This window comes from Hippopotamus amphibius, chromosome 5 (assembly GCF_030028045.1).
Source record: "Hippopotamus amphibius kiboko isolate mHipAmp2 chromosome 5, mHipAmp2.hap2, whole genome shotgun sequence".
Classification (NCBI taxonomy): Eukaryota; Metazoa; Chordata; class Mammalia; order Artiodactyla; family Hippopotamidae; genus Hippopotamus; species Hippopotamus amphibius.
In genome coordinates, this window is record NC_080190.1 from 126,807,343 (window position 1) to 126,833,998 (window position 26,656).

A 26,656-nucleotide genomic window follows, 5' to 3' on the forward strand; every position below is an offset into this window, starting at 1 on the left:
CTAACTCATATATACGGAATCCAAAAAAAAAAAAAATGGTACTGATGAACCCTGTGACAGGGCAAGAATAAGGTTGCAGATGCAGAGAATGGCCTGGAGGATACAGGGTTGTGGGGGCAGGGGGTGAAGGGGAAGCTGGGACGGAATGAGAGAGTAGCATAGAGATAGATACACTACCAAATGTAAAATAGATAGCTAGTGGCAAGTTGCTGTACAACAAAGGGAGATGAACTCGATCATGGGTGATGCTTTAGAGAGCCAGGAGTCACGAGAGGGAGGCGATATGGGGATAAGCTGATTCACTTTGGTGTACCCCAAAAGCTGGTACAAGAGTGTAAAGCAATTATATTCCAATAAATAGTTTAAATAAATCAATAAATAAATGAAGTTACAGCAGCAAACAAAAATATATAAATAAAATAAAATAAAAAATAATTCAAATGAATATATATGCAAATAAGAAACAAACTCACAGACAGAAAACAAAGCAGTGGTTACCAAAGAGAAGGAAGGGAGGAGGGACAAGTTAGTGGTATGGGATTAACAGATACACACTACTATATATAAAATGGATAAACAACAAGGATATATTGCTTAGCATAGGGAATTATACCCATTACCTTATAGTAATCTATAATGGGGTAAAATCTGCAAAACTACTGAATCCTTATGCTGTACCCCTGAAAGTAACACAATATTGTAAGTCAACCTGACTTCAATAAAAAAAAATTAAAAGAAAATAAAGGATGCAGAAAACATTAGTGTATAACTGAATTACCTAGGGATCCTGTTAAAATGGAGATTCCGATTCAGTCTGTCTGGCATGGGGCCTAAGAGCCTTCACGTCTCACAAGCTCCCAGGTGATGTCCATGCTGCTGGCCCAGGGTCCACAAGACCCTAGACTCCTGGGGGCTTTCAACCCCACCCCTGATCTCTGCAGGTGAGGCAGTGGCTTAGAGCTCTCACTCCACAGTCAATAGGAACGTGTGCTGGCGCCATGGGCCAGGAGAGGGCCCTTGGTGACTGTGACAACACCCACTGTTCTCAGAGCACCACCCACCTCCCAGAGCCACTGCCCATCACACACACAGTCCCAGACAGTCTTTCAATCCCACGAGCCTTCTGAGTAAATCTAGTACTACCCACCTCCCCTCTTCACTAGGAAGAAAATCAAAGGTTAGTGAGGATAAGCGATCTGTTTCAAGGTCACAGAACTAATGAGTGTTCTGTGTGGATTTGAACCTGGCCTCTATAACTCCAAGACCTCTGTTCTTAACCAATTTACTACATTCTCCACACGTCAATAGGATTTTTTAAATGTATATACATTTTCTCTTTTAGTCATCAGACTACCTTGGAATGTAGGGGAAAACAGAATCATTTCCTCCATTCTATATGTAAATATAACCCTGGCCTGGAGAAAATAAGGGACACATTCAAGGTCACACAGTGAGTACCTGGAAAGCTAGGGCTCCGACCCAGCTCACCTGACCTGCAGTCGAATGCTGCACCTGGGATTCTCAACCTGGGTGGCACCTGAGAATCACCTGGGGAGCTTCTAAAAGCCTCAATGCCAAGGCTGCACCCAAGAATCGGAAGCTCTGGAGGTGGAACAAGGAGGCTTTGGTGGTTTTTAAAGCTCCTTGGGTGATTCCACTGTGCAATCGAGACTGAGAATCCATGCTGTCCACTCCAAGATGGGACCCTGGTGACCCTAACCAGGGAAACCTTGACAGCATTTGCCAATACATTAAATGCATGACCACAAGGTGTACTATAGGTAATAATAGATTTCTGCAGAGCTGCCCAGGGATCTAGCAGGAACATATGTACACTGGGTTCTAAACAATCATTGTCAAATAATCTTTTGAAATGTACATGTTGTATAAGGTATGACTGCCTGGGAGTTGGGCCAAAATGCTCCTTCGTGACTGTAGTCTTGACTAAAAACTTAATGATTCCAAAAGAAGAATACCAGGCTCAGATCTGAAAATCTATAAACCACGTGGGTATTAGTGATGGCCAGGCACTGCAACCTAAGCAGCCTTGGCTTCCTGGTGACTTGAGTTGGCCCCAATCATTCCCTACTCTCTGTCCAGCCTTAGGACACAAAGGAACATTCCCCAGGGAGAACAACTGCCTTTGAACAGTGCAGCAAAGACCCGTTTAGATTTCACCCATGGGGGTGGGGTGAATTAGTGAAGTGGAACGTATTTGTCCAACTGAAATTTGTCCAATGCCCTGAGGAACCGAGGGAGGTGACCAGCGATACTCAAAAGAACGCAGCCTGGTGTTCTTGGATGCCGAGGAGAGAGAGCTAGAGAGAGCTTTGAATGAGCACTGGCAGAACCTCAAAAAATGGCCTCTGAAGACGCCAAGAAAATGACTTCATACCCATACAGCTCAGCTGAGCAACATCTAAGAGTACATGCACGCATCTAAAAGAGGGGTTTTCATCATCAGAACAGTCTCTAAATGGCTAATAATCCAGTTATAATTTGAATTGAGGTTGCTAGTTTATGGGGCCAGTTTCAAACCAACGGCCTAACATGAGCTGTTTTTAAAGAAAGCAATTTTCTTCTACAACTTTCCTGCCTTACATAAGATATGTAGGGGGGAAATGCTTCCTCTGACAATTACAATAGGCATTAGGACCACTCACGGGGATTCTAATGGACCAGAGGCTTATTTGATACAGGATCCACACAATCACAGCCTCCCTGTTACAGAAATTATTTCAAAATGCTCATACAATCACAGGACAGCCAGTGCCGCTCACCTGAAACACATCCTCCTGTCTGGGAAGGAAGAGCTGCTCTGGGCTGTCCTTGCTGAGAGGGAGAGGTCCAGCGACCCCCTGGTCTCCATACACCCAGAGTGTGACGCCGGCCCGCGTCCCTGTGTTTCCCGTCAGCACTAACACCTTCCATTCATCTTCGAACAGGGGCGTCTCATGGTTTTGGGGAGGTCTGATGTCTTCTATGGGGAAAAAGGCATCAGTAGCACATCAGATGCAATATCAGGCTGACAGAATCCTTTGTTACCTGGAGCCCAAGGACATCGACCCTGAGTGGGGAGGGTGGGGGCTGGGCAGGGAGGCTCTGAGCCGCTGCAGCTCCCAGGAGTTGATCTGTGTTGTCTCCTCACAGCAAGATTCTGGGCAACTGAAGCTCAACTACTGAAGCAAATTACATTAGAGCGTTCACACCTGACACGCCCGGCAATTCTTCACTTGTCCTCAACACGACAACACGGGTACGTGCTGGAACCTGCAGGTTTTTCATAGGCTGCCTGCTCCTGGCTTACAGATTTTTAGACAGAACTACTACAATATAAATTAACAAAAATGCAATTAAAACATGTTTTCAAATGACATGTAAAAATGGCAAATGGAAGAGAGAACATCTTTTGAAATATTTCTGGAAAAAAAAAAAAAACACTGGAGAGGGCAGTGAAAGCATCTGGAACCAAAGGTAGGACTGTCACACACGCAAATGGTTTCTGAGGTGGAGCAGGCTAGCCTGGGGGCCTTAGGGGGCGGGGGGGGGGGGGACCCGGGTGGGGGGGGCCCGGGCTGCTGTCTCACCCAGCAGCAGCTGCAGACTCCAACATCACCAACGGCCACTCCTCGTTCGTAAGAGATGCTTAGGAAGGGAGGGCCCATGACCGCTGCCGCCTTCTTTGCATTCGCTTTAGTCTGTTGTCTCCTCTAAGGAGACCTTGGGTGCCCAGCTACCCTGCACTGGCTGTCTGGATGGTCCCAACAACCTCATGTTAGCTCTTCACGGACACTTAGAGGCAGAAATATTGCAGACTTAGGAAATGAGACAGATCTCCCCATGTCAAATGGCTAAAAGGAAGCCAAGACTCTTCCTACCTTTAATTCTGTAGCTTGAAAGTACAGGCAACACTAGGCAGCACCTAGGGTCTCACTGGTACAGCACCAACAATGATGACAGCAAACCCAGCAAATAATGAGCTATTTCCTGCTCTAATGAAGAAATGTTAAAATAAAAACTACACACAGAAAAAAATTTTAAGCCCTAAGAAAGAACTGGAATTCATTTTTAATCATTGCTCCTTCTTTACTGTCCTGGGTAATTTCTGTCATTATAGCAGCAGATGTTTTTTTTCCCTTCAATTATAATAATAATCACCATTTATTAAGCTGCTACTATATAGCAGGCTCTGTGTTGAATGCTTCATATTCACGTCTCATCCCAGGAAGTAAGTCAAATCAGGATGTCCATTTTAAGATGAGAAAAAGAGACAAAGGTTAACTGACATGCCCGAGTCATGCAGTAAGGAAAGGGGATGTCACACTCCAAAGCCTCGGTGCCTAAACAAGCCAGACAGGTGCTGGGTGCCTCCCTAAACACGGTTCCCCAGGACACGAGACCCTTCACTCTGTGCCGAGCACTGTCCTAAACACCGAACATGCAGCATCACATCAACCTTGCTCACTCCCACACTATCCCAAGAGGCAATGAGCCCTATTGAACGGGTGGAGAGGCTGGAATTCAGAGGTTAAATCATCTGCCCAGAGCTACACAGGCAGCAACAAAGAACTAAACTTGAACCCCAGGCATGCAAGAACGAGCCCCACTGCCATCCTTGATGAACTATCAAAGGTAGCTGTCCTGGGGAAGATTACAGAAATTTGTCCAGCAAAATTTGCTGACACAATCTAACGTGCAACACCCAAATGCTGGATGTGAACACAGGACTGCTCTTCTCACCGTTTCTAGTCAAGCACCACCAGGAACCTCAAAAACCCACTTGGAACCTCTCCAGACCCGAGACAACAGTGCAATTGGACCTCTAGTGAGGAAAACTCCACAGCACCTCTGTGAGTCCTGGAGAGCAGCCAGTCAGTAAGCCAAGTCAGTAAGAGACGCTATAGGAGGCTAATCATTTACTCAGTATCTTAGTCATCAAAAAGGATTATTTTTACTCCATTCAAAAAAAGTTTATGTAGCTCCTACTATTTTCCTGGGCACTGTGTGAGGTTCATGGCTCTCTAAATATTAATGTCAGGGATTAAAATTTTGAAAAATAATGAGAATCTCACCCTGGAGATACAAGGTCGCTAGTGGGAAAGGCAGATATATAGATATCTGATTTCAAACAGGCAGACACACTCATAGAAAACAAAAGCAATGCTATGAAGTTGAGATGTAGCAGAGAGCATGGGAGGTTTGACAGTGGAGGGCGGGCAGGAAGGGTGTCACAGAGGGCACTGCGTGCTGGACGTATAGGATGAATCAGAATTTTGCAGAGAGACGAAGGGAAGAGCATTCCAGGTGGAGGGAACAGCATGCCCGCATGTACAAAGGCTTGAAGCAGCGGACACAATGGAAGGACCACACGTGGTGACATGTGCTGGCAATGACATCATAGAGATGGCATGTGAGAAGAGGAGAGACAGTGGGATGGTGGACGGCACCAGCAGGTGGGGAGGGAGTCAGGACACCGTTGTGCAGACACCATCTGCTAAAGTCTGGTGGTGAAGTGAGCGGAGTATTAGAAACACCAGTCTGAAATGGTGAGCTGTATGGAAGGCCAGCGAACACACAATGAACAAGGAACAGTGAACAGACAAACAAACCCTGGAGTGGGGTCAAGAGACCATGGTTACTTGGTTTTAGCTTTTGGGGTGTGTGAACTTACAAGTATGTACATGTGCATGTGTGTGTCTGAGTTTAGCTTGTTTGTTTGATTTAATCTACAAACAAACTGCTAGTCTCCAAAGCCTCTTCTTCCTGCTCTAACAATTTCACAAACATAAAACATCTGCACAAAGAGCACATCGTCAGAGTGCACTTAGGTTACAAACCTTGATGACTTAAAATGGTATAATCTATAGTACAACAATGTATCAAAGTTTGTGCTGCTATCAATTAAATATGAATTCAATCTAATGCCCTGATCTTTTGGAAATGAACCAAAGTCCATTAGTCTCAAACCATAAATTTATCCATTTGAGAAACATAAAAGCACTGGCTTTTGTTGACTAGGGGTTAAAATAGTCTCCGCTGGAAGAACATTTGATGGAGACTGGATTCGTTGATGGGCTCCTTCAGGGTGTTCCTGAATGAAGTCTCCAGTTCTGAACAGACAAGACTAGGCAGATGTTGGTAATTCTCAACACTAATCAATGGGTACACAGAGAGTCACTATTCTATTCTTTCTGCTTTTGTATATGTTTTAAGTTTTCCATAATTAAAAATTCCTTTTAACAAACAAGATTTCTTCCTTGAACTCTGCTTACCAGAACAAAATCCAATGTAGCCCTAAAGGAAGGTGCTGCAAGTTTACTGAGCGTTGCTCCTCTGTTTACTACTACAAACCCACCACTTCCTGTATACAAGGTACTGTGAGTGCTAAGTCTTGTCTCCCTTTGATGTAGATGAGAACAGCTCCGTTTTTCTTTTTTAATAAATGAGCATTTTGAATGCAGAGGACAGGTTTATTTTATCTGTAACATCTAACCCCCTGAACTGTGAATGAACATCTTGCCCTATCCTGAAAGTACCCTGACAAACATAATCTCATTCTTCAGGAGCTGATAGTTGTTTCTGATGTCTCTGAAAGTATGAAATAAGTTTTCTGAAGTATTTTTTAACTAACATTATTTTAATATGAATGGATAATATAACCCAAATCTATCTAGCATGACAGCTAAACTGCAAAACCAAGAGGAAGGCATTTCTTGCGTGAAACAACTATTAACTACAGTTTGATAGAGGGAGAAAAAAGACAAGTAAAGAGAGTCATGATCTAATTACTCAGCAATGGATGAGAGTCTCTAGGTAACACTAGTACGGGAAGAGATTTTTTTCCCACCCAAGCCATGGATGCTTATAAAAGTCATTTCTACTGCAACCAAAGCAGGCAAAGTTTAAACAAGTCATGGGCATTTGGTATACGGCCTTCGTATTAGGAGAGCTTTATCATCTGGAGTTCCAGGATTTCATGTCCAAATCCAGAGTCTGTGCCGTGTGGGCATTTAGAATAGCCTTGTAAGTTACGCTCAGTCTCCTTTTTCTCTGTTTTGGCACACTCTCCATTTCCACTGCATCACCACCAACTATAATAAAGAGGTCACACATCATTGTACAATGAATTAATGACTTAAATTTTGTTTTGTGTCTAGCATGCCCTAGATATTTTTATTCATCTCATTTACCCATTTTTAACCCCATACTTCTGTGTAAATGTTCAATGCTTATCTGGCTCACTGACTGAACTTCAAGAGGTCAGATGTTTTGCCCATCACTGTATCTCCTTCCATCTGACATTTAGTAGGCACACAACGCATACTTGATAATTTATTAAATTAAAGAATGATTTGGACAGGTTTATATTTATCATGAAGCCTAATTTTATCATTTTTGAAAATTACTTGGTCTGCCTTGCCTCTGTATACAACTTACACTGTCCAATTCTGGAAAATTTAACAATGGCATCAGATAAGGGATTAATATCCAAAGTATATAAAGAACAACTCAATAACAAAAAAAATTCAATTTTTAAAATGATAGGAACTATAGAGACACTTTCCAAAGACATCCAAATGGCCAACAAGCACATGAAAAGATGTTCAACATCACTAATCAGCAGGAAATTGCAAAAACAAAATCACAATGAGATATCACCTCACCCCTGTTAGAAAGGCTATTATCAAAAAGACAAAATAACAAATGTTGGTGAAGATGTGGAGAAAAGAGAACCCTTGTTCACTGTTGGTAGGAGTGTAAATTGGTGCAGTAACTATAAAAAACAGTATGGAGGTTTCTCGAAAGTTTACAAATAGAACAGCTGTACCACTCAGCAATTCCACTTCTGGGTATTTACCCAAAGGAAATGAGGTTATCAAAGAGCATATGTGCTCTAATGTTTATTGCAGCATTACTCATAATAACCAAGAAGTGGCAACAAGCTAAGAGCCCCTAAACAGATAAATGGAGAGCAAAAATGTATATAATATGTAAATAATAATATACATAAAATATTATTTGGCCATGAGAAAAAGAAATCCTGCCATCTGCAACAACACGATGGACCTTGAGGACATTATGCTGAGTAAGATAACTCAGACAGAGACAAATATGATATCACTTACACGTGGAATCTAAAAAAAGTTGAACATGTGAAAACAGAAAGCAATATGGTGGTTACCAAGGACAGAGGTAGGGAGTAGGGGGAGAAATAGGAGAGATATTTAAGGTACAAACTTGCAAATAAGATCTGGAGATCTCATGCACATTATGTGATTATAGACAACAATACTGTTTATTATTATAAACATCAAACTGAGACTAGATCTTAATTATTCCTGTCACAAAGAAGAAATAAATATACAACATGATGGCAGTGTTAGCTGATGCTACAATGGCAATCATATTGCAATATATAAGTGTATCAAAGCAACATGTTGTATACCTTAACTGTAAAGAAAATTAACAATGGTAACGTTTTTAAATGTTACTGTCAGAACAAATTTGCATAAAATATGTAGAAGATTTTCTCTTAAGCATTTTGCTACTCATAAAAAAAAAATATTCCTAGAAATTTCAGCTAGCATACTATTTTCAACCAAGGAAAATTTTACTTAAGGTGGCCTTCCCAGATTTTAGTGCCCTTACTTCCTGATTAAATTCTCCTTCTGTGAAAAATTTAACCAAGTGCATGTTTCTCATGCAGCGTGATTTGTCACATTGCTCCATGGAGTCATGACATGACATGGAAATACAGAACTGGGCCAAGTCCAATGCAACAAAACTCAAAAGGCTAACATCCCTTCCCCCGGGTTGATGTGACAGTATCCCTGGGTTGTCAGCAAGCAAGAGACATCTATTTTCTGTTACTGTTTGAGAGAAAAAGAGAGCACATCCAATAACTAATTTTCGAAAAGTACTTTTTTAAAAAGATAAAGTTGTATCTGTCTCTCAAGATGGGTTTTAAAAAAATGGTTCAGAGACAGTGGTCACTATTTCATTTTGCTCAAAGATGACTAGATTCTGATGCACAGAATTTGTCAGATATCATTCATTTTACTTCTCAGTCAGATGGAACAGAATACATTTAGGAGCAAGAAAAATAAACAAACATACTAAGAGACAGAAACTAAAAATCCAAACCTCTGAGGCCTAGAGTGCTTTATTCGTGACTCGGTTTCTATATCAGGGAAATGGAGGAGGTTATTTTTGTTGTTGCTTAGACTTTGGTGAGAATTTGATATTATTCATAAGACATATTTATAAAATATTTTGTAGGTGATAGTCCAATATGATGTCATAATTTAATACCCTTCCTTTCAAATATTGTTCTGGAATGAACATTGAATTCAAGAGAAAAAAATAAGCACACTGTAAAATATACATATTCTTTGCAATATAAAACCAAAGCATGAAACAGTAAGATAACATCTTAAAAGCAAGTTCATGTGGTATAAGGTAATCTATAATATAAAAATAATTTGGTGTTCTCCCTGAGGTAGCCACAAGAAAAAGCAGTGCAGACAAGCAAACTCAAAGAAGAAAAAACAGCTGTTCCTTACTTGCAGCTGAAGAAAGTAAGGCTCCTCTGGCCTCGGGTTCTGGTGGCATTTCTTTCTGGTTTTTTGACTCAAGGAACTTTTCCTCCTCTTGGCTGGGTGTTGCAGACATATCCGTTGGGTTTTCTCTGCCAACTGAAATGAAGATTTTAAAAGATTCTATCCTCTTAAAACCACTTGCTCCTTCTCATAAAACTCTCCATATGTTCAGCTATGCAAGTTTAAGTTTTACTATTGTTTCCACTTCAATGCCTGGTCAAATCTCTTTGCTCTGCATTACATAGTTACCAGAAAATGATTTTTATACTAGCAGGTTGCACATGAGTGGTATTCCTATTAAATCTATTCACTGCTTTGTAAATCCAAGCAATAACTTAACGCCACAGTATGAATCAAATGACATATTCAAGATGTTTTTCTTACAGATTCTAAATGGGAGTTCCTTTGATAATGTACATTGCTTTCATCTAAAGGGAAAACTGCCTAAACGTCATTCAAACAATACTTCATGTGACTTTAATGAACTTTGAGAATCAAAGAAGTATACATATACCTAAAAGTGAAGAAAACATTAGCTATTTTTCTGCCTTTTATTCAGAAGCAAGTTGTTTTGGGGTCTTCTTCAGAAATAGATGTCTCCAACCTAGCTGAATAACTACGCCAGTTTTACAGTATATGCTCATGAGTGCTATTTGTATTTATTATTTCAAAGTTCAAGTTGTCTACATTCCATTTTTAAGGATCAAGCATAGTACAGCCATTTTTTTTCAATTTTTTTGCATGTTTATTAACAAAATTAAGTTCTGATACTTAATCAAATACACTTTATAAGACATCAAAGTTTTTCCAGGATATTTAGTTGGATTTTTATAGTCTGAAAAAATGCTCTTGTTTATTCTGGCTACTTTTTTTTTTTTTTTAGCTCATTATTGGAATATAATTCTTTTACACTCTTGTACCAGCTTTTGAGGTACACCAAAGTGAATCACCTGTATTCATACATATATCCCAATATCCCCTCCCACCGGTGACTCCCTCCCACTCTCCCTGTCCTGGCCCTCTAAGGCATCACCCATGATTGAGTTCATCTCCTTTTGTTGTACAGCAACTGGCCACTAGCTATCTATTTTACATTTGGTAGTGTATCTATCTCTATGCTACTCTCTCATTCCGTCCCAGCTTCCCCTTCACCCCCTGCCCCCACAACCCTGTATCCTCCAGGCCATTCTCTGCATCTGCAACCTTATTCTTGCCCTGTCACAGGGTTCATCAGTACTATTTTTTTTTTTTTTTTTGGATTCCGTATATATGAGTTAGCATACAGTATCTGTTTTTCTCTTTCTGGCTTACTTCGCTCTGTATGACAGACTCTAGGTCTAGCCACCTCATTACATATAGCACCATTTCATTCCTTTTTATGGCTGAGGAATATTCCATTGTATATATGTGCTACATCTTCTATATCCATTCATCTGTTGGTGGGCATTTAGGTTGCTTCCATGTCCTGGTTATTGTAAAGAGTGCTGCAATGAACATTATGGTACATGTGTCTTTTTGGATTATGGTTTTCTCTGGGTATATATGCCCAGTAGTGGGATTACTGGGTCATGTGGTAGTTCCATTTTTAGTTTTTTAAGGAACCTGCAAACTGTTTTCCATGGTGGCTGTGCCAACTTACATTCCCACCAACAGTGCAGGAGAGTTCCCTTGTCTCCACACCTCTCCAACGTTTACTGTTTCTAGATTTTTTGGTGATGGCCATTGTGACTGGTGTGAGGTGATACCTCATTGTGGCTTTGACTTGCATTTCTCTGATGATTAGTGATGCTGAGCATCTTTTCATGTGTTTGTTGGCCATCTGCATGTCTTCTTTGGAGAAATGTCTATTTAGATCTTCTGCCCATTTGTGGATTGGGTTATTTGCTTTTTTGGTATTAAGCTGCATGAGCTACTTATATATTTTGGAGATTAACCTCTGTCCGTTGCTTCGTTGGCAAATATTTTCTCCCATTCTGAGGGTTGTCTTCTTGTCTTGTTTATGGTTTCTTTCATTCTGCAAAAGCTTTTAAGTTTCATGAGGTCCCATTTGTTTATTCTTGATTTTATTTCCATGATTCTAGGAGGTGGGTCAAAAAGGATCTTGCTTTGATGGATGTCATAGAGGGTTCTGCCTATGTTTTCCTCTAGGAGTTTGATAGTGTCTGGCCTTACATGTAGGTCTTTAATCCATTTGGAGTTTATTGTTGTGTATGGTGTTAGGAAGTGTTCTAATTCCATTCTTTTACATGTTGCTGTCCAATTTTCCCAGCACCACTTACTGAAGAGGCTGTCTTTTTTCCATGGTATATTCTTGCCTCCTTTGTCAAAGATAAGGTGCCCATTTGTGCTTGGGTTTACCTCTGGGTTCTCTATTCTGTTCCACTGATCTTCCTTTCTGTTTTTGTGCCAGTACCATGCTGTCTTGATCACTGTGGCCTTGCAGTATAGTTTGAAGTCAGGAAGCCTGATTCTACCAACTCCGTCTTTCCTTCTCAAGATGGCTTTGGCTATTCAGGGTCTTTTGCGTTTCCATACAAATCGTAAGATTTCTTGTTCTAGTTGTGTGAAAAATGCCATTGGTAATTTGATCGGGATTGCATTGAATCTGTACATTGCTTTGGGTAGTATAGTCATTTTCACAATGTTGATTCCTCCAATCCAAGAACATGGTATGTCTCTCCATCTGTTTGTATCGTCTTTGATTTCTTTCATCAGTGTCTTATAGCTTTCTGCATACAGGTCTTTTGTCTCCTTAGGCAGGTTTATTCCTAGGTATTTTATTCTTTTTGTTGCAATGGTAAGTGGGAGAGTTTCCTTAATTTCTCTTTCTGCTCTTTCTTTGTTAGTGTATAGGAATGCAAGAGATTTCTGTGCATTAATTTTGTATCCTGCTACTTTACTAGATTCATTGATTAGTGCTAGCAGTTTTCTTGTAGGATCTTTAGGGTTTTCTGTGTATAATATCATGTTATCTGCAAAGAGTGACAATTTTACATCTTCTTTTCCAATTTGGATTCCTTTTATTTCATTTTCTTCTCTGATTGCTGTGGCTAAAACTTCCAAAACTATGTTGAATAATAATGGTGAGAGTGGGCACCCTTGTCTTGTTCCTGTTCTTAGAGGGAATGCTTTCAGTTTTTCACCATTTAGAATGATGTTGGCTGTTGGTTTGTCATATATGGCTTTTATTATGTTGAGGTAATTTCCTTCTATGCCCATTTTCTGGAGAGTTTTTATCATAAATGGATGTTGAACTTTGTCAAAAGCTTTTTCTGCATCTATTGAGAGGATCATATGGTTTTTATCCTTCAATCTGTTAATATGATATATCACATTGATGGACTTGCGTATATTAAAGAATCCTTGCATTCCAAGGATAAACCCCACTTGATCATGGTGTATGATCTTTTTAATGTGCTGTTGGATTCTGTTAGCTAGTATTTTGTTGAGGATTTTGGCATCTATATTCATCAGGGATATTGGCCTGTAATTTTCTTTTTTTGTGCCATCTTTGCCTGGTTTTGGGATCAGCGTGATGGTGGCCTCGTAGAATGAGTTTGGGAGTGTTCCTCCTTCTGCTATATTTTGGAAGAGTTTGAGAAGGATGGGTGTTAGCTCCTCTCTAAATGTTTGATAGAATTCCCCTGTGAATGCACCTGGCCCTGGGCTTTGGTTTGTTGGGAGATTTTTAATCAGTCTCAATTTCCATACTTGTGATTGGTCTGTTCACATTTTCTATTTCTTCCTGGTTCAGTCTTGGAAGATTGAACTTTTCTAAGAATTTATCCATTTCTTCCAGGTTATCCAATTCATCGGCATATAGTTGCTTGGAGTAGTCTCTCATGAGCTTTTGTATTTCTGCGGTGTCCGTTGTTACTTCTCCTTTTTCATTTCTAATTCTGTTGATTTGCATCTTCTCCCTTTTTTTCCTGATGAGTCTGCCTAATGGTTTCTCAATTTTGTTTATCTTCTCAAAGAACCAGCTTTTAGTTTCATTGATCTTTGCTATTGCTTCCTTCATTTCTTTTTCATTTATTTCTGCTCTGATCTTTATGATTTCTTTCCTTCTGCTCACTTTGGGGTTTCTTTGTTTTTCTTTCTCTGACTGTTTTAGGTGTAAGGTTAGGTTGTTTATTCAATATTTTTCTTGTTTCTTGAGGTAGGACTGTGTTGCTATAAACTTCCCTCTTAAAACTGCTTTTGCTGCGTCCCATAGGTTTTGGGTGGTTGTGTTTTCATTGTCATTTGTTTCTAGATATTTTTTGACTTACTCTTTCATTTCCTTAGTGATTTCTTGCTTGTTTAATAGTGCATTGTTTAGCCTCCATGTGTTTGTAGTGTTTACAGTTTTTTTCCTGTAATTGATATCTAGTCTCATGGAGTTGTGGTCAGAGAAGATGCTTGATATGAAATCAATTTTCTTGAATTTACTGAGGCTTGATTTGTGACCCAAGATGTGATCTATCCTGGAGAATGTTCCATGTGCCCTTGAGAAGAAAGTGTATTCTGTAGTTTTTGGATGGCATGTCTTGTAAATATCAATTAAGTTGAGATGGTCTAATGTGTCATTTAAAGCTTGTGTGTCCTTATTTATTTTCTGTTTGGATGATCTGTCCTTTGATGTAAGTGGGGGGTTAATGTCTCCTACTATTATTGTGTTACTGTTGATATCCCCTTTTATGGCTGTTAGCATTTGCCTTATGTACTGAGGTGCTCCTATGTTGGCTGCATAGATATTTACAATTGTTATATGTTCTTCTTGGACTGATCCCTTAATCACTATGTAGTGTCCTTTCTTGTCTCTTGTAATAGTCTTTAAAGTCTAATTTGTCTGATATGAGTATTGCTACTCCAGCTTTCTTTTGACTTCCATTTGCATGGTATATCTTTTTCCATCTCTTTACTTTCAGTCTGTATGTATCCCTTGGTCTGAAGTGGGTTTCTTGTAGGCCGAATATAGACAGGTCTTGTTTTTGTATCCATTCAGCCAGTCTGTGTCTTTCGGTTGGCGCATTTAATCCATTTACATTTAAGGTGATTATTGATATGTGTGTTCCTATTACCATTTTCTTAATTGCTTTGGGTTTGTTTTTGTAGGTCTTTTCCTTCTCTTCTGTTTCCTACTTAGAAAAGTTCCTTTAGCAATCGTTGAAAGGCTGGTTTGGTGGTGCTGAATTCTCTTAACTTTTGCTTCTCTGTAAAGCTTTTGATTTCTCCATCAAATGTGAATGAGATTCTTTCCAGGCAGAGTATTCTTGGCTGTAGGTTTATCTCTTTCAGGACTTTCAGTATATCCTGCCACTCCCTTCTGGCCTGCAGAGTTTCTGCAGAAAGACTGGCTGTTATCCTTATGGGTTTTCCCTTATATGTTATTTGTTGCTTTTCTCTTGCTGCTTTTAATACTTTTTCTTTGTGTTTAATTTTCATTAGTTTGATTAATATGTGCCTTGGTATATTTCTCCTTGGGTTTATGCTGTATGGGACTGTCTGTGCTTCTTGGACTTTATTATTTTCTTTCCCATGTTGGGGAAGTTTTCCACTATAACCTCTTCAAATATTTTCTCAGACCCTTTCTTTTTTTCTTCTTCTCGGATGTCTATGATTCAAATGTTGGTGTGCTTAATGTTGTCACCAAGGTCTCTGAGAATGTCTTCCATTCTTTTTATTCTTTTTTCTCTTTCCTGCTCTGTGGCAGTTATTTCCCCCAGTCTATCTTCCAACTCACTTATTCGTTCTTCTGCCTCAGTTATTCTGCTGTTTATACCATCTAGAGTATTTTTAATTTCGGTTATTTTGTTGTCCATCACTGTTTGTTTGCTCTTTAGTTCTTCTGAGTCCTTATTAACTGTTTCTTGTATTTTCTCTATTTTGTTGTTGAGATTTTGGGTCATTTTTACTATCATTACTCTGAATTCTTTTTCAGGAAATTTTCCTATTTCCTCTTCATTTATTTGGTCTTGTGGGGTTTTTTCCTTCTCCTTTTCCTGCATGGTGTTTCTTTTTTTTTCTCATTTTGTCTAATTTATGGTATTTGCTGTCTCCTTTTCCTATGCTGCCTAGTAGTAATTCCTCTTGCTTCTGCCCTCTGCCCTCTGTGGTGGGGTTTGTCCAGTGTCTTGAGTAGGCTTCCTGGTGGGGGGTCTGGTGCCTGCTTTCTGGTGTGTGGCTCTGTGTCTTTTCTCTCTGATGAGCAGGCCCATGTCAGGTGGTGTGTTTTAGGGTATCTGTGAGGTTAATATGGCTTTAGGTAGTCTGTGTGCTGATGGGTGGGTTTGTGTTCCTGTCTTGTTTATAGTTTGGTGTGAGGTGTCCAGCACTGGCAGTTGCAGACAGTCAGACGAAGCCGGGTCTTACTCTCTGATACAGGGCTCCGTGAGAGTTCTCTGCAGTCAATCGTCCCTGTGTCTGAGGACTCCCTAGCAGTCTAGCAACCTGGATTCAGTGCTCCCTTCCCAGAGCCTCCTGATGAGTAGTCCAGACTTCAGAGGTTGCTTGCCCTGAGCAGCATCGGAGAGCATGCAGACCAGGAAGCCCTGAGGAAGAGGAGGCAGCAGAGAAGGGGCAGCCCAGGCCTGCGTCTGCTGCAGCTCCAACCCCTCAGCAAGGAAGCACTTCTGTGAGGAAAGCCCTCCCGCTCCAGGTGCCCAGCCATTTTTTAATGGTAGTAATTCATACTATGATTGTCAGGTTTTAGAGACCTCATCAGTAACAAAAAATATAGATGTCTGATTCTACATAATAATAAATAATAGCAGCTACTTCTTGATACCACAATGCAGTCAATAATTTAAGATGATTCATAAAATATGTGTTGGCATGAGAAGGCATAACGACCTCATAGGTATGGCTAATGGGAACTGGCAACACTTAGTCACGTGGAAGGCTGGCACAGACCATATAATACTAGCATCTGAAGGACTGCCCACGACCACATTGTCATTTATATCGTATTACATCATTTCAGACAATAATAAGCTTGTAAACATCAAATCCTATTAAACATAAGTTTTTCCATATGGTTTATTTACAGTGCAACACATAGACGCTGAAGATTGATGCTAATAAAGGAATTTTAAAATATTACAAGGAAGATCAGAAATAATGAGAAATATGTCCACTGAGGATAAACGAACACTTGGAGAGGAAAACAATCAAAAAGATTCCTAAATATAATTTAGGGTCCATTTTATTATTGTCCAATTAAGGAACCCATAAGTAAGTGTCTACATTATTTATAAATAATATAGAAATCCAGGACTTACAAAGACAAGATAAACTCTTCCAGTCACTGCCATAAGCATAAGAATAAATGAACACATAAGACATAGCTTTGACATTGATGGGCTTGCAGCCCAGAAGGAGAACACATAAACAACGACCTCTGATAATATACTGGTGAGTGCTGTAACAGACACATGCACAGAGTGCCTCGGGAGGACAGAGAAGAAAACAATTAATGTGCTCGCCTAGAAATTAGAGGCAGTCACAGAAAGGGTTGCACTACATGGTCAGCCTAAGCAGACTGTGAAATGGGACAAGGATCTCTCATCTCTCTACCAGCCCCTGTACTGACTTCTCAAGAGTCTACCTCATCCACAAAAACAATGTTAATATTTTATTATAAACACAATAGTTACCTTAATAGAAGGAAACTCAGGGCTTGGAAGATATTTTATGGAAAGGTCTTTCAGGACCTTGTCCTTCTGTACAGAAGGCTGTATACTCTGCCTTTGGGCTAGATGGGCCACAGATGGAGGCCCAAAACCCAAGTACCAAAAGGCCCTCCAGTGGATCCACCACCTACTTTGAATTGGAGTAACTCTCACCAGTATGCTCTCTTTGTCACACTTTCACAGGTTCAAAAGGAATGTGAAAATATATCACCCATAACATAAAATAAAACCTGTGATAAAGGTCAAAAAAACAGAATTGTCTAGCTGGAAATACAATCAAAATGTATGTATTACACAGATAGCTGGAATTAAATGATTAATTTATTCACTTCAGCTAGTGACTCATTATATCCAAGAGCTTAGTAGTATTGAGACCCACCAGACAAAAAGACTACAGTTCTATGATGTGAACCAGTAAAAAAAAACTTTTGTTTTATTGAATACCAACTATTTAAAAATGAAAACAGATAAAACTTACAAACTAGCAATGGATCATTTATTACAGCGTATGTGTTTTAAATCCACAAAGTCTATCTTATTATCTGAAATATATTTTTCCATATTTTCCTAAATAAGAACATAATATACATACTCAAGATCTTATGAATTGAGTATATAGCAGTATTTCATTTACATTTTGAAACGTGGATGATCTTAGAAGACTAGAAAATGAATTTTCCAAACATATTTTAATAAAAACTTCCTAAGTCTTGAACCTGAAATTCCTCTTAGTGTAATAAAAAATGTAATATCTGAACCACACCTTTGGTGCTGAATTTTTATGTTACTAATACCCAGAGCCTCACAATCTGTATACAGAGAATGGCTAATACCATAAAACGTGCTGGAATTAGAGCAAGAGGATTGTTATGCATAATTATTGTGTATGATTTAAGTCTCTGTTATGATACTTATAAAACTTGGATATGTTCACTACTACCTCAATGTTCTAAAAAAAATTAACAGGACATTGAAGTTAATAAAAAGTCACAAGTTACATTGATTAAACATTCTGTAAATAATACCTGGCAGCAGTGTGGCCTTATCTGGAACAGTAAGAATGAACAGAACTTTCAAATCATCCATATCCCCAGATAACCCATTGGGAACCTTGTCCATGGGTGCAACAGTAAGCACATGAAGTCGAATCTCTTCACACTTTTTCCTGTATCTAAGGTTCTGTAAATGTAAATTTATGAAAGAGCAAATGAAGAGGTTTTGCCACACCAGCTAAACAGTAGTGGCATAAATGGCTTCTATTATAAAGTCTCAATACACAATTAATTAATTAAACCAAATCCTAACCAAATTGTTGATGAAGAAACCAAGTCACAGAGAAGTTAAGTAATTTGTCAAAAAGATTAAAAGAGAAAATGAGAGGTATCTCTTGTCTTCCAGGAACCCATCAACTCTATTTAAGCTGTAAAAGATACACCGTAATGAAGCAGAGCAGAAAACAACAGAAACTGAAAACAGAAAGTCAATAGAGAAAATCAATGAAACCAAAACCTGGCTCTTTAAAAAGACGAATAAAATTGATAAGCCTCTAGTCAGGCTAACTAAGAAATAAGTGAAAAAACACAAATTCCTAACATCAGAAATGAAAGAGGGGGCATCACTATATATCCTATGGACATAAAAAGGGTAATAAAGGAATACTATGAACAACTCTATGCCCACAGATTTGATAACCTAGATAAAATGGACCAATTCCTTGAAAAACACAATTTGCTTAAGTTCACAAAAGAAGAGATAGACAATTTGAATAGGCCTATATCCATTAAAGAAACTGAACCAATATTTAATAATCTTCCAAAACAGAAAGCACTTGGCCCAGATGGTTTGCTGGAGAATTCTATCAAATATTTAAAGAAGAAATTATACCAATTCTAATTATCCAAAATTTCTTTCAGAGGCTGAAGGCAGAGAGAATACTTCATAACTCATTCCATGAGGCCAGCACTACCCTAATACCAGATCAGACAAAGGCATCACAAGAAAATAAAACTATAGACCAATACCTCTGACTAACACAGATGTAAAAATCCTCAACAAGACATTATCAGCAAATTGAATCCAACAATCTATAAAAATATCAATACACCAATATCAAGTGGGATTTATCCCAGGTATGCAAGGCTGACTCAATATTCAAAAATCAATTAATGTGAGGATTCTTAGGTCAATGAAAATACTTTGTAGATACCGCAATGACTGATGCATGCCATTATACATTTGTCCAAACCCACAGAATGAACAACACCAAGAAGGAGCGATAATGTTAGCTACAGACTTTGAGTGATTATGATGTGTCAATGTAGGTTCATGAGTTTGTAACAGGTGTACCATCTCGTGGATGCTGATGCATGTGTGGGTCAGGAGGTATACGGGAAATCTCTGTACCTTTCCCTCAATTTTGCTGTGAATCTGAAACTGCTCTAAAAAAATACAGGCAGACCTCATTTTATTGCACTTTGCTTTACTGAACTTTGCAGATACTGCACTTTCTACAAATTGAAAGTTTGTGGCAACCCTGCACTGAGCAAGTCTATTGGTGCCATTTTTCCAAGATCACTTGCTCACTTCACCTCTTTGTGATACATTTTGGTAATTCTCACATTTTAAACTTTTTCATTATTATTATTATTATATTTGTTATGGTGATTTGTGATCACTGACTTTTTTAAAATTTTAAATCAGCTTTACTAGAACAAAATTTACATATAATAATTTCAGTGAGTTTCATCAAATAGTAGGTCATATATTTACATCTAATCTGAGGATAACCTGTAAGATCTAAGCATGATACCTGATGGTCCAAAGTCAGGGCAAGAAGAGCTCTCTTCCAAGACACGCCAAGACAAGCGAGAACCTTTAGGCAAATTCCCCACAGAACTGACATCTAGTGCCAAAGCCCCAATTCTCATTGCTGAGACAGCTAGAATTACTGTGGGACATTCAGACTTAAGATGTCTATTGTTATCTAAATTGAGCAAACAATTCCAGTTCTGGTAATTTGTGCTAAGAAAAAATTTTAGACTACTACAAAAATATGTATGTACATGAATGATCATCCCAGCATTGTCTGTAACAGCAAACACAAAAAAACAACAAAATATCCAACACCAGGGGATTGGTTAAATAATTTGTAATAAATGCATCAATGCAACTCATTTGAAAATATGGTATAAATCTGTGCACTGATGAAAATCTTTTTTAAAATAAAAAGGCAGATAAAATTGTTTTACATACACAAGACTGCAGCCCAATTTTATGTTAAAAAATGTAAATACTTTGAGTATATTTATAGAAAAAGGTAGATAAATACATATAACACAGAGTTTCATAGAAAAAAAAATCATGAAAAGGCAAACCTCAAAATGTAAATAGCTTTTATCTCTGGATTGATTTCTACATGAGCAAATTTTCAAAAATTTCCAAAATTACATGTATTACTTGTATAATAAAAATAATAAAGGGAGAAAATTGATTATATAAACAGATTACAGATGTCTATCAATCAATTTAACCAACATAGCATCGAAAGAATCAGTCCCAGCTATAAGCTTTTAAAGTTAATTCACATCACTGGGCATATTCAATTATTTTTTTCAAAAACATTATCAAATAATGAGTGCAGTTTCAAAACAATAAAAATAGTATAGTTACTTTTCAAAGTGACATAAAATGATATAACCCATGTTTTTCAGTGTCTGGCATAAAATAACTGCCCACAAATGTCAGCTATTATTACCAAAATAAGAATTTGCATATGCAGTTACTCCTTTGAGCCCCACCAGCTCTCCTGGGGAGAGGGGGAAGGTATTGCTGTCGTCTGGATTACGCAGACACAGAAATCAAAGTTCTCCCATGTGAGCTGGCTTAACCAAAACTACACAGCTGGCCTACAGAGAAGAGAACAAACCATCCCCGTTCTGGTGAAAGAACTACCTTGTAGAGCCTGTAGAAAAGAATAACTATTTCTATTGGTCCTATTGGTACTAGTACTCTAAATTGACAGACATGGCCTTTTATTATCTCTCTTGTTTATTGCCACAACTTATTTTTCTCCTACACTTCTCCTTTCCTACATTATTGCTGTCTCTTCTTCCTCATCTTTTCTCCACTGCCCCTTCCTCTGTGTCTGCTCTCCTTCCTCCCCGTGCTCTTCCAGCGCAGCTGCCCTCCCCTGCTAGCTATTTTTCGCTGCTTTCTCTCCTGCTCCACCCTGGATCTTTCTGCTGTCTCTCAAGAGCTCCAGAGACAGATGGCAAACCCATTCTGTTGAGTAGGAGTGCCACTCTGTGCCAGCCTGTGGGAAATGGAGGGTGGAGGACGGGTGGCAGTAAGTTAAGGTGTAGTAGCCCAACAATTTGCAAAATTTTAAATACGGCAACTAAAGGCAGAGAAGGAATTGATGCCGGAAGCACAAAGAACAGGGCCAGATACACCCTCATGTTAAATCAGGCTCATTATACTCTAATCTTAAACTATCTTCTATAGGATATTGTACAGATATAGATATATAGATATAGATATAGTACCCTAAAGATATATATTATATTTAGATATCAGCCATCTGACAGGATATATATTTTAAAAACTTACAGAATTTTATATGTCTCCACAGAAAGCATAGGTAGACCTTGTTAAGAAAAGAGAAGTTAGAGTCAAACTAAGAAAATCATCTAGATTTTGATTAAACCAAAATCCATGGGACTAAATCATGTAAAAATTAGATAGCAAACTGAATTTTGAGATAATTTAAGAACACAATAGAGTTACCTCATTAACCTTTGTTCAGGCAAATACATTCTAAGCTTAAATTGTTTAAGTAAAGTCCTCAGATCCTTACTTCACTTTGCTAGAGAAGCCGAGCTTAAATGAGAAACCAGTTTCAAAATATTCACATTTCTGTCCCATCCTTAGACTTTTCTCCCGAATCCTATTTTTAATTCAAATCCCATTAGTGTTGATCTTTTTATTTCCTGTTATATTGTGAACATTAAAAGTTAATAGTAACGAAGCTGAGAATGTTTCTAACAGCCCCATACCGTCTCGGTGTATATGGAGACATCCTTAAATTACAAAATACAAGTGCACATGTGTGCAGACACACATACGCACAAATGCACATCCAATTTAAAAAACTATAATAAAGGAGCTTAATGTAGCAAAAACTCTATACCTAACATTAAATATCTGAGAATATGAGGTAAGTGTCTTCATTACGATTTTTTTCACTGCTTCTAGAATAACAAATAGGAGAGTATGATGAGATCATCAGACACTGTACACAGACCATCACAAAGCAAACCAAAATGTAAGTATTTCAGGGTAAACGTACATTTGATGACTTGTGGATAGAAGAAAACATTCCCATTCTCGGTATAAACAACTGGTTTTGCCTGTCCATCTGCCTGAAGTCCGACAAACAACCCTGGGCTCTTCGTAGATTCCAGGCTTATACATGCATTTTCCAAGTTCTTCTTAATTTTAAAATGACAGTCAGTGTCTCCTGTACCCTACAATCAGTAGAACATTATTTCATAAAAATGAGCAACACTGAAGGACAGAATTTAGAACCAGTCATTTCACGAGAATATAATTTTGCTTCATTTTCAAGTCCTCATGAAAAATCTAGACGCTTTTAGCATAAACTGCACTATGTGCTTCGCCCGGTTCTGTAAGATCCAGAAACAGAGGCCATGTGATTGGCTGAGCAAGTGGACAAAGGGGTCTGAACCTCAGAGGAGCGTCACGCAGGCAGAGTGCAGTGTGTGCTAACTCACTCCAGAGCTGCTCACCTCTGTAAGCGAATAAGGGATGCTGAAATGTGAGATTTCCCTTTTGGAAAGCACTCCAAAATAGTGATGAAAAAGAGGGTAATTCTTACAAGTCCATGTACATTTAAACATAAACCCATTTTCAACAGTAAACAGAGTTTACACAAATTATTCAAGGACTGTAAAGCAAAACATTCAAGAATTAGACGCCTAGGAGTAATCTACACACTTTTCAGATCGTCAAAATCACCTCTCTTATGGCATTTATAATCTAATATTAGAAGACCTTTCACTTTTTCACCGTTTGTTGTTTTAAAAAGTTTTCTTGTAAGATTTAGGAATACTAGAAAATAAGTTTTGTGAGAATGAATTAAAATTTCCAGTAGCGTCTATTATTTTATTTGTAAAAGATAACTGCATTCTGATCTCTGCCCTCCAATGTGAGTTTCTTGTAGGTAAGAACCAAATGTCTGTTTGTCCGTCTCCCTCTTATAATATAAATACAAATTAAGCAACTTCTACCCTTTGTTCTTATTATGGATATAATAAAACTCTGGCTTTGATTTGTTCATGGCCTAGTAGAGGACACAATGACACATGCAAATAATAATATAATACATAAGGCCAGCATGACAAAGGTAAACTCCTTAAGTTTGGGGAGAGAAAAGGCACTAAACTCAGGAGAATAAAGAAGAAACTTAAATGTTTTGTTAGCTCTAAAAAAAGTTCTCTGCTTTGCTAACTTCTAATCTCATAATTTCTTCATGTAATGTCTTTTCCTCTCTTTTTGATAATGAAAAATGGGATTATTCCGTGTAAAATTCACCATTCCAGGTGATAGGGTTTAGGACACAGGACCCCAAAATATGGCACCTTGGTGTACTGCATATTTCAAGCTGGCAGGTACAGGAAGGATTTGCTGACCTTCCCCCCAAACAGGTCATAAGACCCTCATGCAAGAGGTGTCCTCCCAAAGCATCTTTATCTCCAAAGACAGGGACTTCAATGGGCAGGTCTCACTCTGTCCCCAGCTCACCACGCTTCGCTCATACCCTCCTCTGTCCTCTCACATCTGTCCTCGACTCTCCACTCTTCATCAGACCAGCGTAAGAACACTCAAGTTTAACCACTGCTTCAGGTCTTCACTCTGTCCTTCTTAACAAGGACGACCCATAGGAAAAACTAGTTAACCAGAGCCTAACCTTTTTAGGTTTTATCAGAGCCCAACTGCACTAGGGGAAGGTAATTATCCAGCTCCAGCCCCCTCTAGCCACCCCAGAACTGGGAAGCACTTGTGAAGTTCACAGTCCAGAGGTGATGAAATAAAAATTCACATTTTAAATCAAGACGAGAAAGATTTAAACACAGAACGTTTTCTCTGCCCTTTGACTTTCTCTTTCCCCTCTAGTGCGCATTGTGCATCTTCACTGCGCATTAACCAGGCCTCCCCAATGGCAGAAATACCTGCTAACAATAAAGATCAACTTTTCTCCTTCTGGTGCTAGCTTTGTAAGTCTTTAGAAGATAACATTTCTTTCTCAATCCTGTAAGGGGTCATGATGACCCACCACTCCCTCTGTATGTGCAGACATCTTTGGTGAACTTTATGTAAAATGCCAATATATAATTTCCTTTAAAGATAGCGATTAGTGCAGAACTGACTGGTCAGAGGACCTGGGGAGATAGTGGGCTGCATCTAATGGGAGCAGCTTCTTAGTTTAAATACTCATGCCTGACCTTATTAATGTTATTAGCTATATTACTTGCATTCTGCCTATTTTACGAGATTATTGCTTCCTGCATTACCAAATGTGTGACTAAGCCTCAGATAAAGTTAGGGATAACGACGCAACTTGAAACAATTAACCAAACATATAGTTCTATAAGATCAATGATTGTAAGTGGGAAGAAGCAACAAGAGGAAACCATTTCCTGGACCACGACAGACTAGCAGGACCAGCGGCCCAGAGGCTTTTGGTTACTGTTAATGGGGCCTAGTCCAGTAACAGCACTGACTGGCTTATCGGCGAAATCCTCACCTGACCTGGGAATGAGCATCGCTAGCCCCGTGGGACAAATTTATCATGAAATGCATCCCAAACCTTGGTCAAAATTAAGACCAAAAAGAAGGGGATTGCAAAAAAAAGAATGTGACCTACAACACCCCCTGAAAGGAATTCAGGACAAAGGTCAGGATGAGGCACTCTGTGCTCCAGGAAAACTGGCAGAACAGACCTTTGGATGGTTGGGTATTTTCAGGAGAAATTTTTTATGAACCTGGATTTTTGCATCTTCCCATAGTCAGAACAGCACTAAGACCACTAGCTAAGATGCCTGTTCCTCGTAACTAGCAACGACCTTCTGCTAGGCTTCAAGCTCAACTGCACATACCCCTCCTCCAAAGTCACACTTACACTGACCTCCCCCCTTACTCTTTGCAATAGTTCTCAGAGCTCTCTGACACACCGTCTCCTGGGCTACAGTCCTCAGTTTGGCCCCAATAAAATTTTCTATTTCTTTCTTAGATTGACTATTGATTAACTGTTTCATTGACAGAGACATAGGCCCACTAAAAACATAATTTATCTTTACTTAATAAAATTAAGTAAGACTTTCACTGAATTTTTTACTTTTCAACCCTCTGGTCTAACTTTGTATGTACCTAGCCCATCTATATGTTTCATAGGCAACTTCAACAAAATATGAATAGTCTTTAACTTTGTAGTGATATGCAAGTGTAGAAATATATTTTGAGTGAAGAGGCAAAATTAGATAAATCTGAGATGAGAAAATCATTCCTTGTTTCTCCATACTAAACCTCTCCCACAAACAAGGATTCTGCCAATGTGCACTGCCTTTGGTATACTGGTCACTCTTCAGCTTGCCTTTCCCACAATCCCTACATCTTTTATCCCTCTGTATTGATGTTTAGTGACAGGTTCCACCCATGTTGTTTTGAGGCTTGTTTTTCTTTTTCAAATGAACAACCTTACGGCTGTTCCTGGTGAATGGCATGCTGTTTGAATGCATGCTAACTTGAATCCCTACCACATCCAAATCTATTGCGGTGATTTCCTCCTGCGGCATAACAAGTTTATGGTGACAGAAATAGAAACATTTGTTATAGGATCAGTATCACTTGGTTTAAACATAAGTGTTTGCCTATAAGAAATGTTCTCAAATATACAATGGCAGACACATTGGAAGCATTAATGGTTTTATTCAATTCAATTTATACAATCAGCATTTGTGGAATAGTTCGCAGGACTGAGGCACTGTTAGGTATTTAAGGTGTAGTAACATGGCCTGCATCTTAAATTCCTTTGGAGATTGGAAGCCTTACCAAAGCCTCCTTGCGAATAAGGGTGATTAAGATAATTGTTACCATTCTATTTTGAAAAGTAAAGTCATTCTAGCCCAGGGATTTCCAGTCAGATACAGTGAAAGTGAACAATAATATGCCTGTTGTTATGCATCAATACTATTTCCTAAGAGCAAAAAAGCACAGGCATTTTGACTAAAAAGACCCACTACCAAAATTTCAGATGGAGAATTTTAGTCAGACGATCATATCAATGAGTCACTAAGCAAGTTATAA

At 38.8% G+C, this 26,656-nt stretch overlaps 1 protein-coding gene across 1 annotated transcript in view; it reads right to left on the bottom strand.

The window, feature by feature from the left end:
• The window catches only part of LOC130854289 (uncharacterized), a 91,848-nt gene that overhangs the window by 40,582 nt on the left and 24,610 nt on the right, over positions 1-26,656 (bottom strand). Inside the window, exons 10-12 of the mRNA XM_057736997.1 lie at positions 22,620-22,797; positions 9,564-9,695; positions 2,781-2,980 (exon numbers count right to left, since the gene is read on the bottom strand). Coding sequence (XP_057592980.1) covers positions 2,781-2,980; positions 9,564-9,695; positions 22,620-22,797 — 510 coding nt within the window. The remainder of the gene's footprint in view (positions 1-2,780; positions 2,981-9,563; positions 9,696-22,619; positions 22,798-26,656) is intronic.